Here is a 21,055-nt window from a genome sequence, read left to right as displayed (position 1 = left end):
ACTGCAAAACTTTGCATTATAAATTTAACTACATTATTCTGAGAATCTTTGAATTTTACGAACGCAAAAAAAAAACTTTACAGCAAAATTGAATTCAATTTACATAGAATGTTAATATTAAACATTAAAATTTCAAAAATGTTAAACTTACAGGTAATAAAGCTTTCTCAAAGGTGGGAAAACGTCCAACTTTTTAAGTCTGTTGTCATTTAAATCCCTGAAATGAAAATAGACTGAATATAAAAAGGATATTCTTAATTTATTAATTACATGAAAGCTTTAAAATTTTTAATAATATAATATATGGAAGACACAAATGAAAAGTGGACACGTGTTATATGGAAGTGTTCTAAGAAAGTGTTATCCTCATTCAGTGCTATAAAGAATAGTAGAAGGAATGCACAGAAAATTGCATAAAACTGATTCACTGATTCACCTGAAAGCATCAGGAAGTGAATGTAAAGTTGTAAAAAATATGAATGCCTCCAAGACAAAACTAAGCGCAGTAGTATAATTTATAGTGTTCAAAGGAAAGCGAAATTTGTATATTTATTGTTAAAATGGTAATTGTTTATTTCGAGCTCTGTCAGTTGTTCACCAACATTAGTGGTTATTAAAAAAGGATGATTTAAAAATAAGAAAAAAGTTATTTAAAAATATTGGATTGTTAAATTTAAAATTAAATTTTTTAAAGTTAGCAATTTTTATAAAAATTTATTAGTTTTTTTAATTAAAATAATTAAAAAAAATAAAAAATAAAATAAAGGAGTTTTTTTTTTATCAGAATTGTTACAGAATGCTAAAATAACATTTTCAAAGATTGATAAAAGTTATTTTCAAAAACGAAGTAGTTTAAACTGGTTTTTCCCAAACCAATTGCATAGTACGTAAAGGAATAAATCTGAAACAACTTAAAAAGAACACAAATAATTTTTTATATTTGTGTTCTTTTCGGTAATGAAAGGTAAATTTAAATTCATGCACAGTGCAGAAAAAAATATGGTCTCAATAGATTGGTCAGCAACGCGGTTGAAAGTTTAAAGCCTTTAATAATAATTTAACTTTTTGCGTATTTTACCATGTCTCGAGAATTTTTTAAACGAATTGGAAAATTTTTGCCCGAAATTATAAAATTTGTTTATTCATAGATAATCCCACGATAAAAAAATTTTTAATAATTATTTATTATTTTTCCTTATTTTTTAATTTAATAACACTTGAAAGATTTTGAATTGCAAAGTATACAAATTTTTTCAATTAAAAGAATGTTATTTTATGTGGCAAAATTAAAAATATAAGAACAAAATCGATCGAATAGTTCTAGAGAATGGAATTTTAAATGTCTGATTTGCCCTCTATTAGGAGGAAATCGCAATTCAAAGTATTTTCAATGAAGTTTGAGCCATTACATTTCGATAATTGCAACTTTGAACTCATCCTATATAATGGAGCAATTTTTAATTTGAAATACAAATTAAAAGAAGTAATTTGGAAAGGCGATAGAAATTACGAACAAGTTACGGCAATATCTGTTTTAATTATTAATTTATTTTTATTTTATTTTACTTCTCTATAATTCTCTATGTCATCCTGTGTTTTGTATACTGAAGCGAATGCTTAATTATGAAACGAAACTGTATCGTAGCATCAAATGTATGTTTATTTAACATTAATTTTGTTAATTTTTTAAGTTATTTTATCTTTCGTCATATGCAAAGTTAATCCTTTCTTTATTTTTATATGTAAAGGTAAGTATGATGTACTATTAAAAATAATTTTATAATGCTAAAAACGTTTTTTTAACATTGAGAGCAATTTTAAATATCTGTCATTACTTTTTTTGTCATTGAAAATACAAATACCTTAGACACCAAAGAGTACCGGACTGGACTTAAGAGTAACAAATAAAATTTAATTTTATATTTCTATCTGTTTTCAAATCATTCTAATGTTATATATCTAAATTTTGATTTTAGAATATAAAATTTTATTGAAAATAATTAACATTACTTACAAAACTTCAAGGTACATCAGATCTGAAAAAACGTTCATATCTAATAACTCAAGAGAGTTACTCTGCAAGAACCTGAAGAAAATTACAACAAACTTAAATGTTAAAGTACACACTACCTTTTATTATTTCAAATTGAAAAAAGAACTACTTACAACCATCTAAGATTCACTAAACCACTAAAAGCTCCAAGTTGAATATATTTAATCTGGTTCCTCATAAGAACTCTGTAATTACATTAAGATAATACAATATAAATGCATATATAGAGAAGTGGTGTCTACATACAGTAAAGTGGCTGTGTGCTGTGCTGCAGAAAGAGATCGATTAATGCGACTCCTAGTATAACGTTTCAGAGAAAATCTTTTTATCGGTTAAACGTTAGTAAAAAAGTGAATAACAAAATTATAGATCATCTGCAATATACACGAAGAAAAAAATTCGAAGAAAATTACCGTTCTGTTCTTATTATAAATCTTATTATCATACCTTTAGCAAAAAATACAACACTGAAAAATAAATTTAACCGAATAAATGGTACTTTGCCATGCTTTATAAGGTATCATGATAAAATTAACAAATTTTGCCACATTTAACAAATTTTATTACATATTATAAAACTATATTTTATTGCTACTTTTAACAAAATCGCTACTGAAGTGCTTCGACAAAAATTACCGAGCTTTTTCTTGTTCTCAAAGAGCTAGAAATACGTTAATTTTTACTACATTCTGGTAGTTTTGTCCATGCTTTTTTTCTGTTTAGTCCGAAAAGCCAGCCAGATAGCTGAGCGATTAGCGTACCTGACTGCGATTCAAATGGCTACGGGTTCGAATCTTGCTCAGTGCAAGGATATTTCTCTCTGCGTGTTGTCCTTTGTTTTGCGAATGTGGCCCACCCTAAGAAAGAGTATGTGTGGCATTGTGGCGTGGGTAATGCTGCTCGCTTCCATGACTTTGGTCGCAAGGTGCGTAGGCATCGGCGAAATGAGCAACACTTCTGGCATCTTCCATGACGAAGAACGATAAGTTAATAAATGCCTGCCATAAAACAATAAAAAAAACTTAACCAGAATAGACATTTTGTAGATATTAATACCAAGAAAAAAAAGGAGAAAACACAGAGGCGAAATTAAACGATCTTAGGAAGAAGAAGAAAAAAAAAACACTCTACAACTAAAAAGTTTTTTTCTTTCCGATTTTCATGCATCTCTTAAGCTTTGCACACAAAAAATAAAGATTTGTTGTGATAGTTAAGCATTTTTTTTCCTTTTAAAATTCTTTCATCACGTCATAAAGTAGAAGATCGCGAACTAACAAATGGGCGTTTTACGCGTTCTCTTCTTAGCATCAAAGTACATAAGGTACATTTTTATCCTATTTTGTGACATTTTTGAGATGCCACAGCTCTTTACTAAGTAGCGCTGTAATTGATCTCATCTTGTAGCACATAGCCACTTTACAATACATGACACAAGTTTTGTAACTATAGCTGAAGCCGTTAGAAAGTTGAGAAGGTGTATACAGACTTTAGTGGAAATCCTGAAAAAATTCGATGAAAAGTAAATATTATACAGCCATGCAGTAAACAAACATTAAAAATAATGAATAATATTTTATGAACTTTCCTCAAAACGAAAATAAAAAATTCGCAAAGTTAAAAATAATAGATAGATTATTTAAATAAATATACTTTGCATAGGAATGCATTTTTATTAGCAATTTAATGTTAAATTTACGTTAACTTGATTTAACTAAAAACAATTGGACAAATTGAGATGATTAAGAATTTTCTCCATTTATCAGTTATATTCCTTTTTTATTCTATAATTGTAATACAATACTGAATTTTAATGTAACAAACATTGCATTTAAAATTTATTATTTTATATAAGAGATTTGTGGTAAAGTAAGAATTAAATTATTGATTCATTTAAGTTAATTGCAAAATTTATTGATAAATCTCGTATATTTTAACATGGTATTTAGTTGTAAATAATAAATGTAAAATAATAAGCTGAAAAAGAATCTATTTTTTTCCTACTTTTAAGATTAAATATGAGTTATAAAAGGGAAAAACAAACTAAGAACTGAAAGAAAAAAAAAGCGTTGGAGAGTGTATTTTTTTAAAATATCATAAATAAATTAAGTTTTATTTTGGAGAAAAAACGTTCTTCTAGAATACTTGTCTCTGATATTAATAGTTGTTTCATTTTTGCGAGTCACCTAAAAGTTTATTTTATCTTTTAGGCGAATCAATTATTTGCATTTTTCACAAATCAAATGCACTGGCAGAAACGTTTCCTCAAAATCGTACAAAAGACTACAAGAATTTCAAATAATTTAGAAAATGGACTAAAATCATTCCTCCCCGTTTAGCCTAAATGTTTAGCACCCAAAGTACCGTGAATTATATATTTTACGTTCCCAAATATACGAGAACTATTGACAACTGAAATATCTTAATTAATATCGGTATTGATAAAAATTGAATGCAATATAATATCGCGAATATTATAACATCTATATTATAGTAGGGATAGCAATAAATGACTAGTACTATAATATCATCATTATTTAATACAATAAGAAAACGCCGATTTTCCATTACGAAAAATAACGAAAAGCTTAGTATCATGATTAATGCAAGCTGTGATAGATATCGAGTACGATAATATTGTGAGTATTATCGATGATTAATTCGATCGATAATTAATTGTATCATAGTGATACCAATATCGAATGTAATATCACAGTGCTCATCATCGACAATGATAAATATATACTCTGATGATACAGTAAATATTACGATAACTATAATTATCAAATTACACATTCTCATGATTGTGGATAAATTTCATTTGGGTAGCAAAAATATTGATTAATGTAAGTTAGATAATAAATAGGAAAATGTCGCAAATAAGACGTAAAAATAAATATTTTCAGTATATGTATCACGATATTAAAATTTGTATGGCCCCCAGTACTCCTTCATATTTATTCAACTCAAAATTCTTCTTTTTCTCATAGTTGAATGCATATTATGAATAAAATTCGCAAAACTTTTCGATATTTTTTTAATGAAAATGAACACGAGCCTTTAATTAAGATTAGCAAAAGTATTTAGGAAGTCTATACGGCACCTTTTGTTTGCTATTAATTGCTATCATAAATTGTCTGTTAACTATCATTTAACGAGGAAAATCGAAGGAAACATTTAGAGGATAAAAGAGAAGAAAATTAGAAATGTTGAAATTTGACTGAAATAAAATTAAATTCATACTTACAAAACAGTTACGTTGGTAAGACGAAGAAACAGTCCTGAATTTAGAATAGGGATATTATTTCCTTCTATATGGCTGTCATAACAAAGGAAGAAAAATGGATTTAATTATTTCACTCAAAAACTCTTTAAGTCAAAAATAAATAACTAAGCTTTTTTTGAAATATTAGAAAATATTCATAATATGAAAAAAATGAAATACCAACATTAAAATTTATTTCCATTTATCTATTTTTCCTGAAAAGTTTGAGATCCAGCATTATATAAAATACCTAGGCATGGTATAAAATGTCGGAAACTAGCCAGCAATGTATCAAACGATTCATATTTTACATATTTCCTAGACATTCTACAGAATGTCTAGGAACATAGATTCGAAACAACTTAAAAGGCTACAAATGATATTTATATCATGATACTCAGTTTTTCTTAGCTCTATTTAGTCAGTAAATGATGTATTAATCTTAACAAACTATGACAGTTTTACATGTGATGACAAAAGACTGTAATGAGCGAATCTAATGTTAAAATAGGATTTATTTAGCCTAAAAGTCCACTAAAAACGTCTGGTGGGACATATCGCTGGTTCAAAATTAAAACGACACTTCTGCATGCACTTCTCATTGAAATAACATGAGAAGTGAGTGAGAAGTGTCGTTTTAGTTTTGAACCAGCGATATATGTCCCGCAAAGTTAAAAAAAATATAATAAACGACCTTTATCCAAAATTTTATTCTCTTCTCTTTAACAGTATAAACAAAACGGTATATGGACATTAGGTTACATGCTGGAAAAGCTTTTTTGCCCTGTATTTCAAAAAAGCCATGATGAAAATTATTTATGTTTTTTTCTTACATTATTTTCAGCCCTATATACATAGAAAATGCTTCTCTAGATAAATGCTGTAAAGAACTGTTCATCAAAACACTGAAATAGAAGAAAAAAAAGTAAGAAAACAAGAAAGAAATTATTTTAAAATAAATTATTCACAGTAACAATACGTGTTTCAGTTTTTTCTAAAACGCAGGCTATTATACAAAATTTTAAATGTTTACTGGATCTTTGCATGTAAATTTGGTTTATTGAATCGATTTAAAAGGATCAATCGGTTTTGTGTTAATAATATTATTTTTATTTAAGAAAAAACTTCAATAAATTGTGCAGCTGCATCCCATTGAAATATAAAAACAAACTGCAGGAGTCATCTACCTAAAGAAGCCATTTTAATCATTTATTTATTCAAAAATGAAAGTGAGAGTAGTAAAAATAAATATGATAATAAAATAAATTACTTTAAGTAACTTTCACCATATAACATCATTTTTGAATTTGTTCAGCTTGTTAAGAAGTGTTTTGCAGCAAAAATTTATCATGATATTTAATTAAAATTAATATTTTCAATTATTTACTCATATAGTACAGTTTATTTTCTTATTATACTAATACTTCTTTTTTACTTTATTTAATGTCTTTAAAAGTATCCCATTGGGTCATTTCGAGAAATATGAATATCGTCGTTTTAGTAAACGAACAAATATTCTGGACCACTTTAAAGTTTTTTTTGTGATGAAATAAAGCATTTTCACCCTGAGAAAAAAAGTATGAGAAGAAATAACTGAAAATGGTAACATTTACCGTGTTTCTGGCTCTATGGGAACACCAAAAATCTCTTTAATATTTGCCAAAGCATTCGGCTAAAATTAGGAATAAAATATGGTTTTATAATCGGTGCTAAAATTTCGTAAATGTGGTAAAACTTGGTAATTTTGTCATAATACCTTAGAGCATGGCATAAAAACCTTTTTTTTTCCGTTTAATTTGGCTTTCAGTTGTATATTTTTAGTAAATGTGTGGGAATTTTGAAAACCAGAATTTCAGGTAAACCGTTACCATTTATACGCGAAAATTATCAAATGAATATTTTAAATACTGTGTATTTTGCTGTTATTAGTATCATCTATAAATCTAATATTATATAAGGTTTACTAAGCTTATATATGCTTCACCGTATATTTGGCTTTATTATATATTAATATATTATTGGTTTCTTTCAATAGAAATTTTATACATTAATTTCGCCATTTACGGATTTCACCAAAATTTTTTTCTCCATGTACAAACTTTGCATGTCTACTTAGTTGAAACGTTTTCGTTTGAGCGCGTTTTCGCTTTAAGGTTTATTTTTATGATGCATGAGTTTAAAACAATAAACAGTTTCAATGATTTTCACTTTTTTCTCTATTTAAATGTATTTACGATATTTTTTTAAAAATATTAGCAAACAATAATTATCTAAAAACAGCTGTTCGGTGGATATTTTTAAAAAAATTGATTGTTGCTTTGTTCAGATTAACCTCGATAATAATTCTTCAACATTTGTAATCGTTTGCTTTTTTCTTGTTTGCACCCATAGTGAAGAGGTTTTTTCAAGAGATTTTTTTAAGAAAGATTGATTTTTAATAAAACTTCTGAAAAATATGTTTGTTAAAGGTGATCGTTTCAGAACGCCAAGATAGACTATCATATTGATTTAAAATACTTTTTAGTCATTATACCAGATATGATAGCTTTCTCCGATTTGTGGACAAACTTTCTATACTCTTAGAATATGTTATGTTTAAATACATGGTTCCTGGCATAGTAATTAATTTTGTCTATCACTAGTTATAAATATCTCAAAAGGTCATATAAAACGATCCGATTTTAATTATTTCGTGGCGTTTTCTAAAGTCACCAAACTTCTGCAAGTTTTAGTTTTAGATTCTCTAACACTTTATAAAATCTTTCATGGAAAATGGAGCAATTGGCACCCAAAATAGTTTCAAATGTTCTACTTGCTATAAAAGTTTAAGAAAATTATTTTCAAAAGATTAAACCAATAATTCCCCACAGTTTTGTGACGTGTTTTCCAATGCCTCGTGGAAGAGATGTTAAATTCTTGCTACCACAATAAAGTGAAGTAAACTGTATGCATTCACAGTAGTCCGGAATATAATCAAGACCTAAAAAATACAAATATATTTTAAATAATACAATACATAAAAAGTGCATGCCTAACACATGCCTAAAAACACGAGACATATCATACACATTTTGTATGTGCAAAAATGTAAAACTATTCTTCAGACAAAGGAAATGCATGTATAATTTAAACTGATAGAGCAGTCAAATATTTTTTTCAAAAATTATCAATGCTTTAAATTTTAAAGTGGTTTTTTTGTTGTTAATGTATAATTATGTGCGAAGTTTCGTAAAATTGTTTTGAGTTTTATAACATTTAAAAATCGGGTTTTTTTTTTAGTGCTCTTTCATTATAGACGTCTCGATTTTTATCGAAATGACAATATTCTTTTAAAATATTAAATTATGAAATACAAAAAAAAAATTGCGGGAGTTTTTTTTATTTGATATTTAACAAATAAAACTGAAAAAATCAAGTTTATTTTCAAAAAGCAATCATTCTATCATTCAAAATCAGCAGAACGTTCAAGACATTCTTAAATAAATATAAGGTTAAATTTGTAGCATAATTGAATAAAGACTCATTTCATTAGACTAGTATGAAAAGCGTGAATGTATCAAAAATGGCAATATGGTCAATTTGGCAAAAATTGCAAGTCGAAATTTCCAGTTCATTACTAAAACCTCGATTTTAAGAGAAATTTTAAGCGAAAAGGAAACTTTTTTTCCTTTTCGCTTAAAATAAAAAATAATTCCTTGGATAGGATAAAATTTACGTAAACTCAGAAAAATTGTTTCTATTCAAGACGAAATTTTGAATCATCTTAATTTTATTACTTACTGCAATTATCGAAAGAACCATCCAATATAGCATCTTGCAATTCTGGATATTGTTTCATTCCTTTAAGTAAGGAATTGAGACTTCCATGTGCATCAGCTGTAACATACAATTTCAGTGAAACAAAAATATTTTACTTTCAGTTTAACTTAATCAAATAATTTTAAACGAAAATTTGGCTGAATAGAAAATGCATCCATTTATATTTTTATTCCAGGATACATTTGTGAAACTCATTTAAAAGTGCACAGATCCTTTTGATTTCTTTAATTTTTTTTTGTGTGCTATTGAGCAATTGTACGAAATACAGCCACATATCTTCTGCAAGGTATTAAGACATGAAGTTAAAAAAATATTTTAAAAGTTTATTTTTAAATTTAGTTATCTGTAACATACAATTTAAGGGACATAAAAAACTTCCCAACTTATTCAAACAAATAAAAATATAAATTTGGTTGAACAGAAAATGCGCCCATTTTTATCTTATTCCCGGGCGCATTTGCGAAATTCAATTAAAGGCACATAGACACTTTTAATTCTTTTTATTTATTTATTTGTGTGTCATGGAACTATTGAACAAATACATCCACACATCTTTTGTATGGTATTAAAAAATGAAGCTAAGAAATTTTAAAAAACTGTTTGTTAAAATTTAGTTGCCTGTAACATACAACTCACCTGTAACATACAATTTCAGTGAAATAAAAATAATTAATTTTCATTCCAATTTAATCAAGAAAATACAAACATAAATTTAATTAGATAGAAAATGTACCCATTTATATCTTACTCCTGAGCACATTCTTGAAAATCATTTAAATGTGCATAAATTCTTTTGATTATTTTTCATTTATTTTTTGTGTGCTATTGAGCTAAAGTACATAATGTATTCACATATCTTCTGCGAGCAATTAAAAAAAATGAATTCAAAAAATTTTAAAAAATCATTTTTCTAAATGTAGTTTAGCTGTAGCATACAATTTCAGTGAAATAAAAAATATTTCCTTTTCATTTCAATTTAATCAAAACATTTCATTTTCATTTCAATTTAACAAAATCCAACAAATATAAATTTGGTTGAATAAAAAATGCGCTTATTTTTATCTTATTCCCGGGCACATTTTTGAAAATCATTTAAAAGTGCAGAGATCCTTTTGATTTTTTTTATTCATTTTTTACTTGCTATTGAGCCATAATACAATATGAGTTCACAAATCTTTTGTGAGGATTTAAAAAAAAAAATTTAAAACTGCATTTTAAACTTAGGTTAACTTTAACATACAGATGTAACATAAAATTTCGGTAAAATGAAAATATTTCATTTTCCTTTCAAACTATGAAAATACAAGCATAAATTTGGTGGGATAGAAAATGTACCCATTTATATTTTAATCCCGGGAACATTTTTGAGAATCATTTAAAAATGCATAGATTCTTTTTATTTTATTTTATTTATCATTTTGTGTGCTGTTGAACTATGGTGCAAAATGCGTTCACAAATCTTTTGCGAGGAATTTTAAAAAAAAAAGAAATTAAACTATTTTAAAAAATTGTATGTCGAAATTTAGTATGAGTGAAAATATTATTAAAACAAAAATTTTTGATTTATCTTTCTCAAAAGTATTAAAACTTGAATTTATCTTTAATATTTTCTGTTAAGACATAAAAAACAATAGCGTATTTTTTTTGTAAAATTTTTATAATGCATCAAAAATACAGCAAAAATTTCAATTTCTTAAATGAACTACAAACTGTTTACGAAATTATCTTTCCTAGTTTGTAATACCCCTCATGAGATAATATTGGAATTCAAAAAACTTCCGGAATTATAACTGCTGTTTAAGATAATTCACAAATATGAAAAGTAACATAACATGTGAAGGCATAAAAACAGGATGCAACTCGTTTACCTACAGCAATTTTTATTTTTTTCTCCAAAAAAAGGTATAAAAAACTTATCAGCACAAGACGTAAACTATTTCTTACATCATCTAAAAATAGGACATGAATAAAAAAATATTAAATAGCTTCTATATTTAAACCAGTTTTAATTAATTTAAACTAATATAGACTGATAAAAGATGACATTGAGACAGAATTTATTAAAAAATTTCATTTGACAGCTATTTTGAATTTTATCTAAATGAATGGAATTCGAATTCGATAAGATACATTGTATATAAAACAATAAAGTTAGGCAGAGGACTTAATTAAGAGTTATTTTGACTCTGAATAAAAGCAACCTTGAGAGTAATTATTAAACATATTATATTTCTTTCTAATAATACTTTTAAATGATTACAACAATCTTATATGAATTTATTAATATCCAGAAAAGTTTCTAAACGTATGAAGAAAAATTTTACATTAATTAAAAGTGATTTTCAAAGGTTTCTTTTACTATATATAAATTCACACAGCCATGATTCATATCATACTCAGGAACTTCCTTGAGAATTAAACTGTTTTCTCCAAAAATGAACTCTAACCTCATTTTATTGGTTATTGTTGCCATTGGGGCATGGTGTGAAGCTAAACCACAATTGCTAACAGGTTTACGTAAGATTAGATCTCATGGATGTGGAGAACATCCTCTGGTTGCAATTTATAACGAAATTGGTAAGTATTGATATAGATTTTAGTTTATAATTGAAGAATTAAGTGGATGAAAAATCTAAGTAACATTTTTGAGAATTTAAGTAAATTAAATTTAAAATTGAAACGTTCACAATAGAAAATGAAGATTATGCCTTGGTCTTATTTCTTGGCTGTAAGCTTCCAATTGACAAAATGTATATATCTCTAAGAGACCTATACTCTCATCATCTTAGATTCTAGGTTAAATTTTCAATTTGTGTTTTCTCGATGATTTTTTTTATAGTTGACTAACTTTAAGTGATAGAGTATTGTTAGAAAGAGAAATATATTTTAAAAAAGGTAGACAATATTAGGGTCGCCTTATTATATTAGGTGAAATAGCACTTAGTAATTTAACTTCATTTTACTGGTTATTGCTGCTATTGGGGCAATTGTGGGAAGCTAAATTATAACCGTTAGAAGGTTTGCGAGAGGCTAGATCCTATGGTTGTTAACAACATCCTTTGGTAGCAATTTATGAGGAAGTAGGTACGTATTGATAAAGATTTAAATTTATAATTGAATAGTTAAGTATTTGAAAAATATTATTAACATTTTAAAGAATTTAAGTAAGTTAACTTTGAAATTTAAACGTTTACAATAGAATTAGAGATTATGTCTTGGTTTTATTTCTTGCAAGCAAATTTCCAAATGATAAAATTTATATATTTCTAAGAGGCTTATACTCTCACTGTCTTGTATTCTAGGTTAAATTTTTAATTGGTGTTTTCTCGATGATTTTTTTATAGATGACTAACTTTAAATGATATAGTATTATTCGACATCACAATACCTTTCAAAAAAAGGTAGCAAATAAAGAGGGTCGCATCATTAGATTAGGAGAAATAGCGCTTGATAATTTTTAGAACTTCTGTGAATTTTTCCTCAAAACTTAATAGCAAAAAAATGGTTTTGTGGTTTTGAGTAAGTAATTTAAAACTTCTCAGTTTTTGGATCGTTTTAAATCTAATCTTATTACAATTTAAATTAATGAAATGCGATTTAGATGATGCTGAAAATTTCTTTTAAAGTTAGGAGCATAAAAATAAAAATACTAAAAACAAAAACAAGAGGGAAAAAAACAAAAAATAATCTAAAAAGAAACGACTGTTTGCTATTTAAATACATTTAAAAAATTTTTTGATTGCAGAATTGTATATGCATAGTTTTGAGACAAATACTTATAAGACACGCACAACGCACGCCTTATAACTCAAATTTTGATTCGGTGATGGTCTTATATTTTACATGTATCGAAAGATGGTACCAAATAGAGTAATCATCTGTAATCAGTTTATTTGCGAAAATTGAATGAAAAGGATTAGAAACATGTTTCGAATTTTCCCATCCTTTCGACAATTGGATTCGAACGGGAGAAGACTCTTAACACTCATTTGAACTGAGCGCATCACAGCGTCACTCACACTCTGAATGTTTGATTTTGCTGCCAAAAGACATATTTTCTACGATTTCTTATCGATCAGTTATCACCAAGACCAATTAGAACCTTCTTCCTTTCAAAGACCATTCAAATAATGCTACTTAGTTTCTTCATTCACTAAGACAGGGATGGGGAAACTACGGCCCGCGGGCCAACTGAGGCCCACCTGAGGATTTTATCCGGCCCGCGCATAGAATTTTTATTTGCTGATCAGCGGCAAATATAAACAATATACATCCATTTTATTGTCGACTATGTTTAAAATTATTCCTGTTTTTCCTTTTTTAACAAAGTACTAAAGACATTTTTACTTTCTCTATTTTTGTTCTACAAAACATAAATTGATGGAAATAGTTAGCACAGACAGCTTCTATTGGTAAAATGTTGAAAGCAGAAGTTCTTTATAGAATAGCCGTAGATTGGCTCCAACTAGCGTTTGTCTTTCTCGAGGAGCTGACTTATGGAATCTAATATAGGGTAAATTGTACTTTACATTTGGCAGACTGCGCATTTTACGCTCCAAAGAGCGGACAATCTAACAATCATCTGAAGCAGTTGTTTCTAAATATGCCTAAGTTTGACAAATCATTACCAAAAGCTAGTTTCCAAAATTTAAAATTTCACGCCCAGAAAATCAGTGCTATGTTTAGCTTAATCTTATATACTTGAACAAGAGTTTTCAATTATGAACCTTAGAAAAAATTATTTCAGAAGTAGACTAACAGAAAAGGATTTAGCCTTGTTCCTTAAAATAAGCGCATCTCCCTTCGAACCTTAATATAAGGAACTTTTAGAAATGAAATCGCTATTTCCTTCATCCCACTAAATATTTAAATTAAAACTTGTATATCGCTTTTTTTTCTTTCTTAAATTTTGAAAATCTTACTTGGCCCACCAAACATTTTTTTTTTTTCTTGATTTTTGGCCCTCGACCAAAAAAGTTTGCCCATCCCTGCACTAAGATATTCAAAACCTTATCTTTTGACGAAGTAAATCAATGGAAGCTCAATTTGAATACTGAAATTTGTTTATTTCTAAAAACTAATATGTTATTTTTTATAGTGCTTAAAGATATTTATATATTGTTTGCAACTTATTGATTGTTTATGGGACTTTTTAAAACGCGCAATAATATATTTAAATTTCGGTTCTGATAAGTTTCGGTTTTCTTTAGTTTCGGTTTTCAGAGCTTAGGTTAATTACAACAGAGAGAAGAATATTTAAGTATAAAATTATAGTTTAAAGGATCCGTATTTATTAGAACTTAAGAATACATTCTTTATTTCGTATATTATATTAAAAAATTATGATTAAATTAAAAAAAATTATATTCTTCATTTTTTATATTAAAGTACAAAATTAAAACATCTTATAATTTTATTAGTTTATTACTGTTCTTTTAAATCATCATTCTATATATGAAAAAAAAAATTTTAAAATTAAGCAACCCAACTATAAATAATATCATAAATCTTTTTAAACAACACAATTATTTCGACATTCATTATGAATCATATCAGATAAAGCAATTACCACTCTTTATCAATTAGTACTACAAATTACCACTCTTTATAAATGTCTTTAGAATCCTTATAGAGTTTAAGTCATGATGAATCAATTTGCAAAGTACAAACGCACGAACTATTATTTGAATTATAGAAAGAAAAAAATATCCCTCTCAAACTCTGACAAATCACTTCTTTTCATCCGCAAAAAAATTATTTACCTTGCTAGTGAATTGCAAATAATCAGGTGCTTTTCTTTCGTAGTTTATAAAAGTAGAAATATAGAATAACTCATAATTTATGTGAATATTGAAGTATTGTTGCCTTATGATAGTTTTTAAGACAATAATCATATTTTACGCTGCACGCAAAGGAAGACCACGAAAGTATTTTTCAGCTTGCCTGACGGTAATTAAGATTACAGATAAATGCTCATTATCGAAGAAAAAATCTAATTTATTTTTTATAATATAATGAATTATTAAAAATATAATCAATCAATAATTATAATAAATCATTTTTTTCGTATCCTTAACAAACAGCCTATCATCTTTGTGATCGAAACGTTCTTCTTATTTTTGTAATTCTTAACTCCACCGAGAAATCAAAGTAAATAGCAATTTAAGTATCAGAGTAGATCTCATTTGCAATATTATTAAAATAACTTATTTTGAATAAGATTAAATTTAAATTAAAATAATCAAATTTTGTGTTTCACTTTAAGAAAAACAACGAAAATATTTTTCTGATTGCTTGATATTAGGATTCCAGCGAAATGTTCATAATCGCAGTGAATTACTTTTTATAATCAATATTTTTTTATCACCTTTGATAAACAGCCCATCATACTTGAGGATATAATGATACGCTTTTCTTATTTTTACAACTTCAAACTCAAACCATAAATCAAAGAAACTCCTAATTCAAGTATTGGGGTAAAATCATATTTACGAAAGTTATTAAAGTAAGTTGTCTTATTTAAAATAAAAATAATAAGATTTTTTTATTTTGCAAGTGAAGGAAAACCACGAAAATATTTTCAGATTGCTTGAGTGTGATGGGATTCTATCCAAATGATCATTATCTCAATGGGAAAAAAATTTCTAATCAATAATTTTTTTAATTATCTTTGATATCCTCGATATTTTTCATCTTAGTGAATGTTGTAAAACGCTCTTCTTACGTGACTTTCTAACTTCAATGTAACTTGCAATTTAAATATAGGAGTAAAATCATCTTTTGAAAGACCTTTTCAACGAAAATAATAAGAATTTACGTTACGCACAAATGAAAATGTGAAAAAGTTTCAATAACATCCTAATTGAGCGATAAAAGTCAATAATAAGATTCTATTTCTGTGATTCCTTACATTTTTCAGATTATTGTGCTCAGATTATCGTACTTTTAAGTTTAATGTTCTGAGCATGTAAAATAACTTACAAAAATGTTCTTTTTTATTTTTAGAAAGTACCCAAATTTTGATTTCTTTTTTTAAGTATTTAAGTTTCAGAATGTTATAAAAAAATCAGTTTTTAAAAATATTTTTTTTTCAACGATAACAGCTGATAGTGAGATTCTACTTCAGTGATTCTTAACATTTTTAAATTTATTATGCTTAATATGAACTTTAATGTTTTGAGGAGCTTAGATTACTTGAAAAAATGTTCATTATTTTATTTCAATTTTTTTAAGTACCCAATCTATTTTTTTTAATTCAAGTGTTTGAATTTCAAAATGATCTAAAAATATTTTTTCAAGAATATATCAATTTTTCTAAAAGAATTTAAAATTAACAAATCTTTAAAAAATTTGAGAAGGAAATATGTTTAATATCTGTAACTTTTGTGAACTTTCGATTTTTCTAGCACAGAGACAAAGGTAGACCATTATTAATTATCATTAATAATTTTAATTTATAAAAATCAAATAAAGAAGAATAAATTAAATACAGCAGCTATAAAGAAACAATAATCTTCAATGAGGTCTTCTTTAGACAAAGATGAATGAATATATTAACAAAATAAAAATAAAAATTATATATTATTCATTTTTGTAATGAAGAAGAGCATATGATGAAGGTGCTTTTAATTTGTTAATGCACAGATTTGTTTTTTTTTTCAAATTATGCATTAAATATGTAAACAAAAATCATGATTTTATACATCTGAAATTCAGATTTTATGCATCTGAATCATGATTTTATACATCTGAATTTTTAACCCTTTTTATTTATTTTCAGAAATAGGACAAATAATGTTTTTTTGTTCCTTTAATAAAAAAAAATGTGAATATGTTTACATTAAACACCAGTTATATTATCCTAACACAAAATTTCATATAAGATCTTTAACAAACCAACCATTTCCCCTTAAATCTGGGATCTCTTAAAATTAGGGCTCACAATGAACGAGCTCGGTTGTATTTTAATTTTCAGGCTTTGCTTACTGTAAAATTTTAAGTTATTTTAGTTATAATTGATACTGAAATTTCAATATTACAAAAGAAAAATTAAGTTTTGTAAATTCTTACTAGCTTTTTGATACAAGCAAACAAATTCTAGTATTCTTATTTTTATTATGAAATCTTTCAGGCATAATGACAGTGGACGAAATTCTCGCTGTTTTGGATGAAAGACCGGACATAAGAGATGAAGTAATCGAGCTTCTAAGAAAATATGATGACTGTATAAGAGTCGGTGATGGAATGAGATGGAAGAAGGATTTAAGAGAAACATTATTGAGTTTCAATTACTTTAAAAATAAGTTATAGAAGTTTATAAACAATGGCAGAGAGTTTTTTTTTCTCTTTAATTTCTTTAAGATAGAATGTGTAAAAATTAAGTTGTCTATATTTGCATTCTATATTTTATTATGTAAGAGAAAATATTTTGATGATAAATTATTTATATTCATATCAAATAAATTATTTCATCCAATATTGTTCTTTTTTGTTAAAAAAATACTTTGAATTCACTTATTACATTGTAGAAAATTGGAGGATGGAGGGGGTGGAAACAAGCTTTCACTCATGGTCACACCTAAGCAGTTCTCGAGAGCCCCGGTAACTCAATAGGACCTTGGGAACATTTATATTTATAACCAGCGTTGGATAGACAACCTGGCAACCAATGTTTAAACACATAGCCGCCTTGTAATTTTGAGCCCAACCCAGAAAACAAGGGAATTCCTCTATCAAGCATTGGGACTGGAGAACTTTTCGATAGAACTAACTCGCATTTGTGTTACATGGGGAAGAAAACCACCCATGGTTAGTCAGACAACAAAGGGATTCTAACCCATGAACCATCTACCACTGAGGATATTTTACGTCGGCAGTGGGTTCAGCGTGAGCTGAGAGCAAATCTCATATCAACTAGCCACCGATGGGATTTGAACCCGGTTCACCTCAATGGAAGGCGAACCCCCTATCCCCTGAGCCACCATGGCTTCGTTGAGAATACTATATTTCATAGTTATTACTTCTCCCTGAAACATTTCATTTCAGCCCCTGGTAGAGTCCTGCAGTAATCGTGTTAGGGCTGTAGCCCATGTAACCTTACCTTAATCTGAACCTGTATGAAGTAATAAAACCATTACTTTAAGTTAAAATATTTTTTTATTAATATTTTAAAACACCGACACTTTCTGAAAAAAATCTGTTTGCACCCATCTGCAGTAAAAGGAAAGTTCTAAGCATTCCACATTGTTATTATCGTTTAAAGGTACATTACGCAAAAAACAAAGAGAGCACCCCAATAACCTTCACATACTAGGTTCTAGGATAACTTTACTTTTCACTGGGTTTACTATTTTTAATGGTTTTAGAGACTAATCGCAAATGTGCTAATTAATTAATTCAGACGATACTTTAAGCTACGAAACATGACTCAAAAATACACTTTCAATAATTTAGGTAATTTACCAATAATTTAGGTAATTTCCCAACAATTTAGATAAGAGAGCAGTCAAAAATTTGAACTCTTTCAAATTTTATTACTTTATATGTATTTCGCTATGTCTCCGGAACTTTTAAATCAAATCAAAATAGTTTTAACAAAATTATAAAACTCGCTTACTTAATGGAAATTTTTTGCAAAAAATACTTTTTTAATAATTTTATTGTATTTTCCATTATTTTTTAATAGTGAATGAACAAATTTTTAATTGTAAGCTATGCAAATGCTTTCACAAATTTAAATGAAGCAATGTAATTTTAATTAATAAAATCCAAAATATGCAGAAATTCGGTTGGATAGTTCTAAAAAAAAAATTTTTTTTTAATCCCGATATTTAACGGGTCAAATATTCAAACCCATCAAAGCAAAACAAGAAAAGACGGTTATTTAAAAAAGCTTCGTTTTTATGCCTGATTTCATAACTTAAAATATCACCTGGTCTAATTAGTTAGCATATTTAAAAACAATCCTTCGAACCATTAAGGTTAAATCAGATCATTAGATCAATAGTTAAATTTTCTTGCGCACCTGCAATGTGGCAACCCTGGATCCTCAAATTTAGAGGGATGGTAGGTTAACCTTTCATACACTTTCAGTACAAGCATAAACTCTGTAAATTAAGCTGGTTGTCAGCAGTCATCTTACTTGTAAAACCAATTTTACTGAGTCATTCTAAACATAATTTACATAACGCTGTTTTTCGAAGCTCTGTCACCAAGGAATGGTGACTAAATTATGAAAAATAATTGTTACAATTGTTATGAAAAATAATTGGTGTCCACGCATGCGCAGTATAAAAGAACTATCTTAATTACTTATATATCGCACAGATTTCAACGAATTTTTTCGAATTTTAAAGAAAACTTTGTAATTAATTTTCAATTGCGCTAAAACTATTTTTTTAATCTTGTTGAATATTTTTAAAGTTATAGCAAAAAAACATATATATATATATAAGTTTACAGGAAAATACTAATTTAAGCATATTTAGTTCGAAATCGGTCAATGATCACAGCATAAGTAGTGTTAAATGAAGATAGATACTCTTAAAACTTTTTATAATTTTTTATGAAGACTGATTTAATTGAAATTGCTATGATATCAAGGAATACGTATCAAATGTTTGAAAATTCTGATATATAATTACAAATATTTATGAAAAATTTTAAATTGATTCATATTTATTCCAACATCAACTAACAACTTTGGAGTACTTATTTTGCTATATGAGGATAGGCACTTACGAAATTTTCATACTCTTTTACAGAGAAGAATCTATTTGAAACTTTTTTCCGTATTAAGCAAAGAGCGTAAAATTTTTCAAAAACATCCACATATTTTTAAAAATGTTGGTAGAAATTTTTTTTTAATCATATTGTATAAAATCAGCTAAGTTTGAAGCATATATAGCGTTATAAGAGGAATGACATTTCACAAGCTTTCTACAATTTTGAGATTGAGGGCTCCAATTAGAAAGGACTCCATATTAAGAAATAGTCACCAAATGTTTTGAAAATTCTCCACTTTCAGGAAAAAATAATATTTCATTTTTTTTATTTTCTATAAATTATTCTTTATAGCTCTGTTTTAAAATTTCATGTATTATTGATAAAAACACAATAATGTTAAATTTTTCAATAAGTGCTTCAACTTCAAGGCGCTTGAGAATCGCTTTGGTTGAAAGTCCAATTTAAATGAAATTTTCTAAAGCCTGTTTCTTTTTTGCTCATCGGAGCAAGATTATGTGACAGGAGCAATAAAATTTTAACTTTTGGGAAAGAACATATAGCTTATATTGGTCATGTCAAGAATTTTTTCGCTTGTATTTAAATAAAAATATTATTATATATTTATTGTATATCTATTAGCTTTACTATAAATATTTTGCGTAAAGTAACTTACCACATCCTTGTTCATCTTCCCCATTGGGGCAATGCTTAATACCATCACAATGTTTCACTCGTTCTAAACAAACTGATGTGTTTCCACAAGGAAATTCTTCTGCTTCGCATTTGAATTGTCCTGCTATAAAAAATAAAGGAGTTCTTAAAACTAAGATAGGATATTAATAAAAATTTATTTCTATTAATTGAATTTTCTTAAATTTTCGTAAAAATTGTTGACGAGTAACTAAGATAATAGTTTAGCAATTAAAGAAATGCGATAGAGCACAATATTTATGAGGAGATAAACATTAAATATTTACTTTTTCAAGTTGCTTCAGCTTCAATCTTATTTGACTGACATCGTAAAATAATATGATATCTTATAATATATACATCAAGAAAGAATTCAGCCCACTTAAACAGCATAAATGAACATCAGGGATTATTGGGAATCAAAAATACGCCCCTAATTCCCAATAACAACTTAACATTGGGAATAGTTTTGAATAGCACTATATGAAAATATTGAGCAAAACAAT

At 27.1% G+C, this 21,055-nt stretch overlaps 2 protein-coding genes across 2 annotated transcripts in view; one reads left to right on the top strand and one right to left on the bottom strand.

Annotated features, from left to right (window-relative positions):
- The window catches only part of LOC107437108 (uncharacterized), a 67,266-nt gene that overhangs the window by 32,238 nt on the left and 13,973 nt on the right, over positions 1-21,055 (bottom strand). The window contains exons 2-9 of the mRNA XM_087155350.1: positions 20,533-20,655; positions 9,096-9,191; positions 8,184-8,295; positions 6,149-6,220; positions 5,298-5,369; positions 2,167-2,238; positions 2,015-2,086; positions 152-217 (exon numbers count right to left, since the gene is read on the bottom strand). Of these exons, the coding sequence (XP_087011476.1) occupies positions 152-217; positions 2,015-2,086; positions 2,167-2,238; positions 5,298-5,369; positions 6,149-6,220; positions 8,184-8,295; positions 9,096-9,191; positions 20,533-20,655 (685 nt within the window). The remainder of the gene's footprint in view (positions 1-151; positions 218-2,014; positions 2,087-2,166; positions 2,239-5,297; positions 5,370-6,148; positions 6,221-8,183; positions 8,296-9,095; positions 9,192-20,532; positions 20,656-21,055) is intronic.
- Positions 11,521-17,604, top strand: LOC147801260 (uncharacterized). The gene is made up of 2 exons (XM_087155392.1): positions 11,521-11,711; positions 17,266-17,604. The coding sequence occupies exons 1-2, from the start codon at positions 11,570-11,572 to the stop codon at positions 17,442-17,444; spliced, it is 321 nt and encodes a 106-aa protein (XP_087011518.1). The 5' UTR covers positions 11,521-11,569; the 3' UTR covers positions 17,445-17,604.

Source organism: Parasteatoda tepidariorum, chromosome 11 (assembly GCF_982258835.1).
Source record: "Parasteatoda tepidariorum strain Cologne lab strain chromosome 11, Ptep-v5.0, whole genome shotgun sequence".
NCBI classification, from domain to species: Eukaryota; Metazoa; Arthropoda; class Arachnida; order Araneae; family Theridiidae; genus Parasteatoda; species Parasteatoda tepidariorum.
This window is presented reverse-complemented; position numbering and strand designations above follow the sequence as displayed.

What these genes read in the sequence shown, in the direction of transcription:
- LOC147801260 (XM_087155392.1), top strand. Translation starts at nt 11,570, where the DNA reads ATGAACTCTAACCTCATTTTATTGGTTATTGTTGCCATTGGGGCATGG. An exon ending in TGCAATTTATAACGAAATTG is followed by an intron (nt 11,712 to 17,265) that starts GTAAGTATTGAT and finishes GAAATCTTTCAG; the next exon opens with GCATAATGACAGTGGACGAA.